General features: G+C 36.1%; 1 protein-coding gene and 1 long non-coding RNA gene across 4 annotated transcripts in view; one reads left to right on the top strand and one right to left on the bottom strand.

Annotated features, from left to right (window-relative positions):
* The window catches only part of LOC139970099 (uncharacterized), a 377,392-nt gene extending 369,735 nt beyond the window's left edge, over window positions 1-7,657 (top strand). Inside the window, exons 6-9 of the long non-coding RNA XR_011793996.1 lie at window positions 879-1,026; window positions 6,215-6,327; window positions 6,770-6,864; window positions 7,522-7,657. This is a non-coding gene — a long non-coding RNA (uncharacterized lncRNA). The remainder of the gene's footprint in view (window positions 1-878; window positions 1,027-6,214; window positions 6,328-6,769; window positions 6,865-7,521) is intronic.
* LOC139970048 (uncharacterized) overlaps window positions 7,020-12,891 on the bottom strand; it is a 39,476-nt gene continuing 33,604 nt past the window's right edge. For all 3 annotated transcript variants that reach the window (XM_071975655.1, XM_071975656.1, XM_071975654.1), the window contains 2 exons: window positions 10,818-11,993; window positions 7,020-7,652 (listed from right to left, as the gene is read on the bottom strand). In XM_071975655.1, the coding sequence (XP_071831756.1) occupies window positions 7,111-7,652; window positions 10,818-11,993 (1,718 nt within the window). In that variant the 3' untranslated portion in view covers window positions 7,020-7,110. The remainder of the gene's footprint in view (window positions 7,653-10,817; window positions 11,994-12,891) is intronic.

The following is a 12,891-nucleotide window of genomic DNA, read 5'->3' as shown; positions in this document are numbered from 1 at the left end:
CAGTTGGTTTTAAGAAATCTAATTGGTCTCAAAACTGATCTAACTTCACCGACCTAGTACGGTGGCTTAAAACAAAAAATATGTGTCCCCAAATTTCAAAATTTTGAATTTGCTTTCTCAATATTTGGAATTTTGATCTCAAGATTTTCACCTCAAAAGTCAAAAATTTTGACTTTTTCATCTCAAAACTTTTTAACTCAAAATTTTGAGGTCACAAGTGTCCACATCTGCCAAATTTGTAGAAAGAACTGTCCATATTGTATGGCTATTGACCAGCTGAACAGGGTACTTTATAAACCTTTGGTGATCTAAAATCTAGAAAGAGACACCCCCCCCCCCGAGAGTGGTGTAACTAGGTCAATGTAGCCAATGCAATCTCCGGGGGCCTGGTGCCATTAAATAAAGAAAAATATCATGAAAACACATCCACCAAAGCTGACACACTAAATTAGATACAATTATCTCCTAATGAGTGGAAATTCAAAAGACATTCTGTCCTCATTACGAAAGAGAGGTGCAAAATCTCACAAATTTCTCAGTCAAGCCCAAACCATGCATGGTTGGGTTTGTGTGAGGTTGGACTCTCCATTGGGAGCTCATTAATATCACTGCACCACACCTTTATATGCCACTTCCACTCAACAACGGACAATCCGGTTCAAGTTTCATGCTTAACTGGCTAATTTTTACACTTAATACCTGGTTATTGGAAACTGAAGTGTACTTTCCTTCCTCTGTATTTTTTTCTCTGTGATTGTCCATGTATACAGGGTAGTTAGCCAGAGACATTCACATATCTATTTCTGACTGACATTCTCAATTTCTCCTATAATTAGGACTTAAATCTCATTCACATCACTTTCTTTTCTCTTCATTAGGGTAATTTTGAAGCGAGCTACTAAGGTATCACCTATTCCACCTGCAGTTACCAGTTTTCGAAGGAAGTCACATTCATACTGTGCTGACAAGGACAATGAATGGTTCATCATCTGATATTTCTTCCATGTGATGGTAATCACATTAATGGTTAGTATATAACAGTGATAGTAATGTTTCAACAACCTCTGGTATGTTTTTTGGATAGCATCTCAGATCAAGGAATACTCTTTTACCTTCATTCACTCTCACTAAATTAATTTTGTATCAAGTCTTAACTCATCCACTCAAAATACATCTGACAGAATTAATCCCTAGTAAGAACATTAAAATGATCGGATTCTTGCTGATTAATCCAGTAATTGGTATGTTTGTAATGAGCTTGTCATGACACAATATTTGCCCAAACACCCTCTGATACATTTTAACATTTGCCAAACTGAAATAAAAATTGCCGCCTGAGACTCAAATGCATAAAGTCTTCTAGAACTTCTGGCACTCCCAGAATGGTAAGACTAGAAGACAACTTGTTGGTTTGTATGAAAGTAGTTTGGGTTACCAACAAATATGTCTTCTGTTTAGGTATTTGTTTCCCTCAGATTAAAACCATAAACTCAAAATATAATTTTAGTTATACCATAATGTTGTAAAAACATTAAAAAAGTCAACTCAGTCTGTATTGCTGAGCTATGTGTTAGAGGTATTTGTAATGAACACTCCATCAAACAAACAAAAAACAACTTGATTAATTTAGGTACTGTAGGTCACACAAAGGTCACATAACTATGGATATAATCTTGAATGTACTTTATTTGTTATGATGTTTAATTGTTTATTTACTGTAGTACAGTAGAGATGACTGTTTTAAGCATTTGCTTACATATTGGAAGTATGACTTGAAATATAATTGGACAGTAAAATGCAAATCACCTCCACCTTTGGTATTCATCTCAAAGATGTCTTTCGTATCAGCTGAAGATTATGGTTGGGTTTGTATCTCCTTTACTTCTTTGATATTTTTCTCCAAACTCCTGAAAAACTGTCGCACACCAGTTCTAAGATTCACAACCACATCTTGTGAGTCTAAAGAAGCATTATTCAAGTAAGGTGTACACAAAATCAGTGACATTGAGAACCAGACACAGTTCCATGCACAATTTTATCACCATACCCACTTTTTAAGTCTTTGTTTATCCTAAGATAAAATAAACTATTCTGTATCACATATTTTACTTAGTTTGTATTGAAGATTCAATGCTTGTCTCAATTTCAGATTAATGTTTAGTCAACCTATCCAATCCTATTAAATAGTTGTCATGGGTAATGCTAGGTATTGGGTATTGCACTGTGACAAGTAACAGTTTACGATTCTATCACAGAAGATACAACACAATTGGACAAGCTCTTAGCATGTTATGTCATCTGAAATCCTTAATGCATTTTTTATTATGTTTATGGTCTTAAAGTTCTTATGTACTTATGTTATAAGTGTGTGTTTGGGTAAGGGGGGGGGGGGTCAGGTTGATGTATATTGGCAACAGTGGAAATGAAGTTACTAGGACCGTTGTGAAAGCAAAGACAACAACATTTATGTATTAGAGCATTCTCTGCTTCACACTGGTATACCAATTGTTTGATAAAAACAATCCGCTTGACTTCTGTGAGCAATGGAATAAGTGTTGAGTAAATATTAAAAAGTCAACTAAATAACAAGGGATGTTATTGTTGCATTAAACATCTAGTTCAGATATTCTCAATATGGAATAAGTGACAACTGATTCTTATTGCTTTTGTCTTTATCTCCTCAATAGGTAAATGTGGATTAATCAGTCTTGAGATGATCTTTGGGGGTCACATGATGCGGATCTTGCACAGAATGGTTTACAATATGCTGATGGTAATGGTAAGTTTATGATTAGTGTATAACAGGACTGGTAAGCTGGGTTGTAGTTATAATTAGATTTGAGTCTGGGTAGAAAGTGATTTTGTTACTTCCTTTATCCTGGTGGAGCAGAGACAAGCTTGATCAACAAACTCCCTAAGAACCTAAGGGAAGATAAAGGCCTCAGTCTAACCTACATACACCATCTATAAGGCACGGTATGCCATGCATTATATTGCTTACCAATTTTAAATGTACACAAAACGGTGTATATGATCAATAAATATGGTCCATTTTTGGTTTCGATGATAATCGTAACATATGCATTCATGCAGGCGGAGTGTGTGTGTGTGAGGGTGTGCGCGTCTGTGTGTGACGCTTCGCTTGTAAACACGATATCTCAAGTAGGGAAGCTTGGACCAATCTAATATTTGGTGTTTATGAGTACCACACTAAGTAGATGTGCCCTATTGTTTTTGGAGCCTGTGAAGGTCACCAAAGGTCAGTTAGAGGCCAAACACCAAAGTATGAAAACAAGCAATAACTCCCATTGACAGGGTCGGACATGGTTGATATTTTGGGAGTAGTTGTGAATGGGTTTAGGGATCGTTTCAAAACATAAAGGGCATGTGATCCAAGGTCAATCAGGGGTCAAAAGCTAGTATTTTTGCAGTAACTTGAGAAAAAAATGTCCGTCAAGGTTGGGAGTTACGCTATTGTAATCCAGGAGTCGACCCGCATCTAGGTGACATTTGACCTCAGGTTGACCTCCGGTGACCCTTATCAGTTTTTTTGGTTATTCGAATTTTCGTGGCCAAAATCGGATCTCAAAGGTACCTTCCGATCAAAATGGTCCATGGTTGACCCCTGTGCGACCTTCGTGTGCGAAGTTATCAGAGGTCATTTGTTTTAATAAGTACAGTTAGGATGGTCGCACAAACTTGTCATGTTGCTTTTTGGAATCAGCGTGTCAAACTACATCTGACAGCAAGGTTAAAGGTCAAATCTTGAAAATATGCTCATTTTAGGAGATATGGGGCAAAAAAAAAAAAAAAGGTTTTCAATATTTTAATATATGATAGAGCTCTTTGTGCTCTATATAGGAAACCAACTCCCACTTCAATCGGACACCCAGTTCTAAAGTTATGTGGGGCAAAGGTTGCTTATGATACCTTTCTAGCAATAACATTATGTGTGAACATTTTAGGCCAAACAAATTTTGGGACAGAGTGCACATCATCAAGAGGAACATTTTTGTTAAAAATCATCAGGCAATCCAAGGTCATTTAAGGTTGATTATGTGCAAAAAACTGCCAACTTATGCTAATTTTTGCAACAACTTCTAGTCACAAAGTCTGACATGGCTGTTATATGAGGAAAAGTTGTGAAAGAAGTAGGGGCACATTTTTCAAAATAACTGTGATGTGATCCAAGGTCACCAAAGGTCATTTATGGGTCAAAATGTTTTTTTTTCCTCAATAACTTGTGAAACTACCACTGACAGGGTCGGACATGATTGATATTTTGGGACTATTTGTGAATGGGGTAAGGGATCGTTTCCAAACTTAACGGTAATATGATCCAAGGTCAACAAAGGTCATTAAGGGGGTCAAAAACTTGTATTTTTGCAATAACTTGAGAACTAAATGTCCATCAAGGTTGAGATTTTAGGACAGAGTGCACATCATCAAGGGGAACATTTTTGATGAAAACCATTAGGTCATCCAAGGTCATTCAATGTTGCTTATGTGCAAAAAACTGCCAAATTATGCTACGTTTTGCAACAACTACTAGTCACAAAGTCTGACATGGCTGATATATTGGGACAAGTTGTGAATGAAGTAGGGACACGTTTTTTATACCGTGATGTGATCGAAGGTCACCAAAGGTCAATTATGGGTCAAAATGTGTTGTTTTTTTTTGCAATAATTTGTGAAACTACCATTGACAGGGTCCGACATGCTTGATATTTTTGGACTAGTTGTGAATGGGGTAAAGGATCGTTTCCAAACATAACAGTCATGTGATCCAAGGTCAACAAAGTTCATATAGGGGTCAGAAACTAGTATTTTTGCAACAACTTGAGAACCAAATGTCCATCAAGGTTGGGAGTTATGCTATTGTAATACAATAGTCGACCTGCATTTGGGTGACCTTTGACCTCAGGTTGACCTCCAGTGACCTGTATTAGCTTCTATCAAGTTGATTCTTTGAAGTTTTGTGGGCATATTCCAATCTAAATTGTCCATAGGTGACTCCTCTGCAACCTTAATGTGCGAAGTTATCAGAGATCAAGGTTTGGTTTGGTTTTGTAATACTTGGTGTGTAGATTCATAACATTGAGTACAAGAACCCTACTGTTTTTGATGGAGGTGTGTATAACCATGTACAGTAGGCTGACCTGTGTTATCATGACATAGTGTTATTGTAACAGCTAGTTCTGGTTATGCTAACAAGCAGAAGTCTAGTGCATTGAAGTTTTCGAAACCTCAATGCATTATCATCAACATTAATATCCCAACAATAAAGTAAGCTATTTGAATAGGGTTAGTTTTCTTGAAGTGAGCCTGTAAACTCCTCCCAGTAGTACAGTAGGAGGACCTACTTGAGAGTATTTCCTTTTGTTAAAAACCCAAGATTTGCCAAGGCTAAGACATTTGTAAATAATTTAATATGTGACATACTTGTGACACATGTGACTCCATCATTCTGTTCCAGTGGAGACATGTATTAAGTGAGTTTGTTACTATATGTAATGTAAGAGTGAATAGCACAACTGCCTCAGCAAGTGAGTCAGTGATTTTGTTACACAGTCTGGAGCCTGTATGCTTCCGCTTGTTATATGTTACATATGTCACATCTAAGTGTTTTTTTTTATTACATGTAAAAATAAATAGCAACAAAGATATCTCCATTACTGTCCTAACCTTCCCTGCGGTCCCCATGTCAGTGCATCCAAAAAGTGATTTCAAATTTTATGTGAAGATAACCTGATATTTGATGTAATTTGATATATGTACACAGGAATCACAAGTAAATGAAACTGTTGTTTTTTCTCAGAAACTCTTTGAAGGCAACATGAAGTTCATAATCTAGTACTAATAGAGTCGTAGTAACTAATTGTGTTGAATACCTCAGAATCAAAACATGCCCCAAAGCGGCAGTATGATAAAGCAAAATTGCTTTGAATAATGTTCAAGTCCTTTGCTGTGAGCTATGTCAGTCCAACAAACCCAAAGATGAAAACAGCAATACATTTATAGCATGATGTCAGCAACTATTTCAATGGTTCTAACTGAACACTATAGACTCAAGTACATGCCACAATAGATACTTTGAGTAAAGCACTCTTCTTTACTGTGGTCCAAAAGTTATCACAGACCTCTTGAATTTTCACCTTGATAAATCTAGTGAAAGGAAGGTTGATTTATTTTGTATTCTCTCTTTGACCTCCAGCTGGTACAGTTTTCAACATTGCATTGCAACGGTTTTCCTGTATATGTCTTTCAAGGAATTGAAAAAGAAAATTCAGACATCCAACATCACTGATGACATTACTTCTTTTGTGGGTGAGAGTCTTTACAACTCAATTCTCAACTTTCAGTTTTTGAAGTGGTAATGGGTTTTGCTGAATACCTTTGATCAAGGCAATAGAGCTGTATTAAGTAATTATATTTTAGTGTATTTATGCATATTTATGCATATTAGACCACCAGACCCAAACAAGAATACAATGGGATGTATAGTTACAGCCCTGATCATAAAGTGATGTGCATATTCATGTGTGTTCTTATTTGAAAGGAATATAATACATTTATAAACTACATGCTGTCAACTTCCGAAAGTGATCCCAACATTGTGACAAGATAATTATTTCATTGGTTATTATCTTGCTTTTCCACATTTTTGTTTCATGGACCAGGCCTGAGCACTAACATATTCTTTACCACCCCAATGCAATTTATTTACTACACATCTGTGCTTATATTGTTCATTCCTTTTCATTTAAAGCTGAGAAGAAGTCAACCCACAACAGCATTCCATAACAAGCACATCAGTATTATTACAAAGGATAAATTAAAGAACCTGCTTTCGTGTCTTCCAAGGTAAGCCAAGAACCAGCTACCTTTTTTTAAGATTTATAATATCACATTGTTTTATCAAATCATTGCTGCTATATTATGGTCATCTTTCCACACAAAATAATAGTTGTTTTGTGCATGCATGCTGTTGGGACGTATTTTTTGATGTGGTGCTATATGTATTACATTTCCGACTAAGGGAGTGAGATGATAGAAACTTCTTCAGAATGTCAAAACTATTCAGAAAGGAAATTTAATAAGTTAGTAAGTTTATTGTCTATCCACAATGAGAAGGAAAATCAGAACCCAAATGATTAAAAACGAAAAGAGTTGAACTGTTAGTTGCAATAAACTGTTGTAATATAAATCTAAACAATGTGTGTAGCAAAGATGAGTCACAAATATTAAATAAAGTAAACCAAGATGGGTGAACTTTTTCAACTTAAGAACTTGTTCTGGTGTGTTAAGAGTATCAATACACAAATTGATAATTACCTGATTAGCTGAAGCGACTTCAAGGACTTGTATGGTAGACCTCTGTAATAATTTGGCATGATAAAAGAAAATTTCAACATCCCTTGAAACCAAGTCCTTAACTGACTGCCTGAATTGGTCTGAATTTTCTTCTTGTTCAAGCATACAAAGAATTGCAAACTGACGTCCCTCTTTGGTTTTTTGCAGGTGTTTGATGATGATGTCTGCTGCTGACTTGTTGAGTCCACATGCAAAGCGAAAGACATACTGGAGGTCAAGCGGGTTGATGCTGTTCAAGGTTTCTTGCACATTGATTGATGGGGCTGCTGAAGATGCTCCTGTAATCCAAGCAGACAGATTATATGGGTTTCAATGTGTATAGTTTACTGCAGGCATCATATCAAGGTGTTGACACATTGTAATAGTGTCACTGTACCATTGTTTTATTTGTAGCATCAAATCTTCCTATAATTTAATCAGTAACCATTATATATAGTTATTTGTAAAACTATCATTCACATGGTGTATGTTAATGATGTTTTGTTTTATGGTGTTGTGACATCATTAATATCACTGTAATTAAAGCATGAATCAGGGATTGTTTCAAGTTCAATATTTGTGCTAGGCAGCAGACACAATGGAGACAGAATGACAGATAGTATTAATGGTATATCTGAGGTTCAAAGAAGGATACACTGTGCCTGACAGTAACTCAGACATATATGTCAACAATTAATGTTATATGTTGTGAGGCCAAAATATTCAGAATTTAGGTTTACAACCCTATACCTACCTTCATTACATGCTTTATTCTTTCATTTTAGGTCTAAGCACAGGCCTAGTGACATTACATATTACCCCTGAAACCTGCCTTAATTGCATGCTGCATTGTAAGTACAGTGTGACAGTAATAGTAGCCCCAAAACTTGCCTTTGTGGCATGCCTCGTTACTGCATTGTAAGTACTGACAGGCAAGTGTGACAGTAAATAGTAACCCTAAGCCTGCATTCATTACATGCTTCATTGATGTATGTTAGGTATAAGCACAGAACAGGATGGCTTACCACAGTGAAGCTATATGCAATGTAATGAGTCCTATCATCATTATTACTTTACATAATGTAGGTTAATCTGACTGGTTTACCACAGTGGTCCCATTGCTGATGCTACTTGTCCAATTTGTTGCCTGTGAGGACTTCATTAATCAAAGGTAGGGTCAATTGGGTCAAGGTAATATGAAGTTATTTGCAGCCAAAAGGAAGAATGAGTCAAATATGCATCTATGCTCACATTGTCAGTAAGCTTGATCTTAACCATTTGGTCTGTGAAGGGACACATTAAACAACACAGCAAACAGTCATAGCTCATTTTGTAGATATTACAGTGAAACCTTAACACTAGATGTATTTCTCTCAACCAGTCAAGTTTGTAACATCCTCTAACAGACCTCCTTATATTGTTTTGGTCAAGTGTTGATAATATTGTCATCAATAAGGAAATGTCTGAGTGGATGTATTACTGATATACATCACTATGTTCTCGTTAGTGATCTTCAATGGTCCTTTCATGTCAGTGAAACAGAGAGCAAACTGTGGAAACGTAAGATATATCTGTAAAGGAATGGAATCATCATATATTTGAAGAAGCAGCTCATTGCATGTATCAAACCTCAATGTTTTTTGCATTCCTGGTTAAGATTTAATTTATCATGTTTGCAACAGTACAATGAGTATTTAAGAGTTGCCATTGGCATTCAGCTTCATAGCCTAGTGTTAGTCATTCATGCTGATGAAAATATTTCATTCTCGATATATCATTTCATTCAAAGTTTTAGTGTGCTCTGTTTAGGAACCTTCTGGCCTTCAGATTCTGATTTCTATTTCACAATTCCACTGAAGTAATTGAATCAAATTTAAAACTGTCTTTTCCTTAATTCCACAGTCCAACAAACTTGCAAACTCCATTAAAGAGGCTTGGAGAGCAAAACACTTCTATTCCTACAATATCCTGGCTGATATTGTGGTTGGTAGTACATGGTTGGTAGTAGACTAGAATTGTTTACAGTTTGTGTTTGGTTATTACTATGGAGTACGACATTAAGTTCCTTTTTCAGTAACATATTACTATGCAAATTATTATGCAAATAATTGGGCATATGTATGATACTATTGACATCAGGTGAGTTAGGGTCATCAGTGTTGCTGCTCTATAGTTCTACTCTGCTAGAATTGGTAAAAGTTCTGACAAATACTTATCAGCATATTACCCTCGAAATTGTAAACTTTCTTTGAAAACAAATTACAGAGAAAGAGAGAATTTGCAGAGGATGATTTAATATAATGAGGTCATGAAAAAAATATTTTGGTTTTTCTGATATTAGGTTTTGACTGGTTTGTCACATATTTCACTCTTACAATGTCAACCAAATTACAGATTCCTTTAAATGTAATTTATTAGTTCGTGTTCTTGTCTCTATACTTGCAAACTAAATTTGTCTAGGATGAAGATAGTCACAGCGTTTGTATACGTTCTAACATTTTTTGTGTATTGTTATTGGGGTAGTCGACCAGGTCATCTATGAAATCTTTGTGAGATGAGATATTATCAAAAGCTTCATTTTTAATACATTTTGGATTAGGTTGACTAAACAAATAATCGAACACTAAAAGGAACATGGAATCATATACGATTTTGTAAGGAAAATACCACATGGCTATTTTGATAAATGATTGAAAAATGATGAAAAAAAACAAAGATATTTTTAGCAGCGTTGTCTTGATGGTACCATTCATTGTACTGTTGCCAAATGCAAAATATTACCAACTCCATATTATTCATATCTTTGTGATACAAAATGTGATGAGGATCTGGTTTATATATTTACTTCCATATTTTCTATCTTTACCTAAGCATTTTTGAGAAGCAATCATATTGAACCACAGGAAAAGCATTTTAACAATATGTGGAGATAACTGACGAGCACAAATAGCAACAATCTAGTTCATAGGTCGAATAACGTGTTTTTTAATAGATACAGAAGTCAAAGTATCCAATATGGTTATACATTCACAACAACATACGAACTTGTGTCCATCCTATGTTACCCAGATGTGTACAATTTGCTTGTAAATCCAGTGTTGTCAGCTTTTTTCAACATTGCTTTGATCTTCCTGAGGGTATCTCTACCTGTAGCGCTCTTGTCTTCAAATACAACAAGCATACATATATAAAGATCCAAACCCAATCTTTGTTATGTTGAACTGGGTCAGTGGCAAATGATGACTTTATTTGCTTACATTGTCACGCGTGTTGTATAAATGTTAATTTGCATATATACATACCAGACACTGTGGGTTGGGGGTACGAGGAGCGTAAGCTGTTTATCTATGCACATACAAGGACATACGAACAATACTTCCATCTCTTAGGTTTACTCATTATCTTACACATCTAAGATGACAAACTGTGGTCATGCATCAATATTATCTGTACTGAAGACTTACCTTCACTAAGAATGCACACCAGATGATGGGAGGCATAAAATTCACAGATGATTTTGTGCCATATTCGTGCTTCCGTCTTATGTCGACACTGGGAAATGTCAAAAACCACTTCCTGTGCAAACATCCCAAGCCTAATATAGTTATCATAGAACTCTTGTCCAAGTTCTGAAACTAAATAGGTGTTCTCCCATGTCAGCTGCTGGTTCTTACGTGTGAGGCCGTCGAAAGCAATACGGTACAGTTTAGCTAGTTCCTTTTCAAAAGCAGGCACCTCAGTATTAGCATCTTTCTTTATTTTCATATGGTTATGAACGCATGCGATCACATAAGTGAAAAATCTTGTTACTGTGCTAAATATCTCGATTTCTGGCCTCTCGTGTGCTATGTGAGCAACCATAGTGGAGAAGAGAGGGACCTGACAGAGATCTCTTAAGAAGGGGTTTCTCTGAAGCTCCATTTCGATCCGATCTGCCAACTGGACATCATTAGCCACCGCCTTCAGGACATAGTTTCGACGTTCAGCCACCCCAAACCCTGTTAATCTGATTCGTTTTGTTTCGGGGTGCAAGTTAGGCGGGAGGTTCAATGTCCTGGTAAGTATGATGACAAGAATGTCTAGAAACATTTTCATCTCAATGATGGAGGAGATATGTGTTTTGGTGTTCTTGTCAGGATACTCGTCATAACTGTCAAATAACATGACAACAGACTTTTTGTTTACTTTGAGGATTTCCTTAATGCAAGAGTCGTCCATGTCCTCATCTTCGGGCACTATGGAATGCTTTATGGCAGTGTATATAGACTTTACACCTGTCAGTTGCCTTAACTGGAGAAATATAAGTATGTCTACATCTTTGAGCGGAGATTCAGGGTTGTTAGTACACCAGTCATAGACAAACTGTGATGCAAGTGTTGATTTCCCGAACCCAGGGTCAGCCTCGATGATCTTTCTATTTGACTTAGTTTTGGGGCTGCTCAGAATATCGTTGTAAGAATCTAACGATTCTAGCACATCGGGCTTTTGCATGAAATCACCCTCCTGAACAGAGCAGTAAATACCTCCCTGAACAAATATACTGTTAACCTTACACTTGTTCATGGAAGGAAATGGCTTAGCTGTTTCGTAGTGCTTTCGATAGGCTGTTTTTGCATACTTGATGAGATCGTTTTTCTTTCCTGAGATAAAAAACAAAGAGTTTTTAGCACTTGAAAGGTTTCATGCAGACATTGTGACCTTCTGAATCAAACTTATCATCGAGTGGGTTAAGTGAAACGGGAGTGCAGTATAAAACTCTCAATTGTGAAATTCAGTTAACATAAGGTTAAATATCAGTCACCAAGTATGTCTAGCGTACTTTGGTGCAATAGATGCTTAACTGAACTTTCTTTAACTATGTTGCACTCACCAAAATTCAAATTCTCATGATAGCGGAGACGAAGTCAAAGTATAGGGTGTCAAATATCATAATGTAATCATGTATGCTATTCATTGAGTTAATGTTAAATATCAAACCAAGATGTACTAATCTCTACCAATAGCGTTGAGCTTAAACAGAAACTCCATCCCCTCACTCTATAGAGCGTGGAACTGTTAATGTAAATCTAAAGTTCATTTATAAGTGAAAGAACGTCATCATCAGGTGGTATTACTTCCATGTCGTGCATGCTCTTATGTTACGGTGAACGTGCTATTTCACTAGCAATCACTTAATTAGCATTGCTTACCCACTTGGTAAAAAATTACAGTGTGAAATTCAAATTATCAAATATTATTGTCATATACTATTTATTATCAAATTACTACAGTTATACCCATGAGCAGAAAGCAAATGTTAAGCGCATTGAATTGAAAAATAATACCATTATCGGTCTCACTAACTTTACTACACACCCTATATTGAACAATGTAACATACGATTACTTAATGTCACAAAGCTGTTTGTAAATTGGAATAAGTTACAAGTATACGAATTTAACTGGAATATGTTTTATTTACCATTCGCTGCCGTCAGAGATTCAAGAGGAGAACACTTTCAGTTTCGATCCATTCAAAGAATATTAGTAACAAACTTGT

Source organism: Apostichopus japonicus, chromosome 7, assembly GCF_037975245.1.
Source record: "Apostichopus japonicus isolate 1M-3 chromosome 7, ASM3797524v1, whole genome shotgun sequence".
NCBI lineage: Eukaryota > Metazoa > Echinodermata > Holothuroidea > Aspidochirotida > Stichopodidae > Apostichopus > Apostichopus japonicus.
Note: the sequence above shows the minus strand (reverse complement) of the source record. Positions and strands in the feature narration are given on the sequence as shown.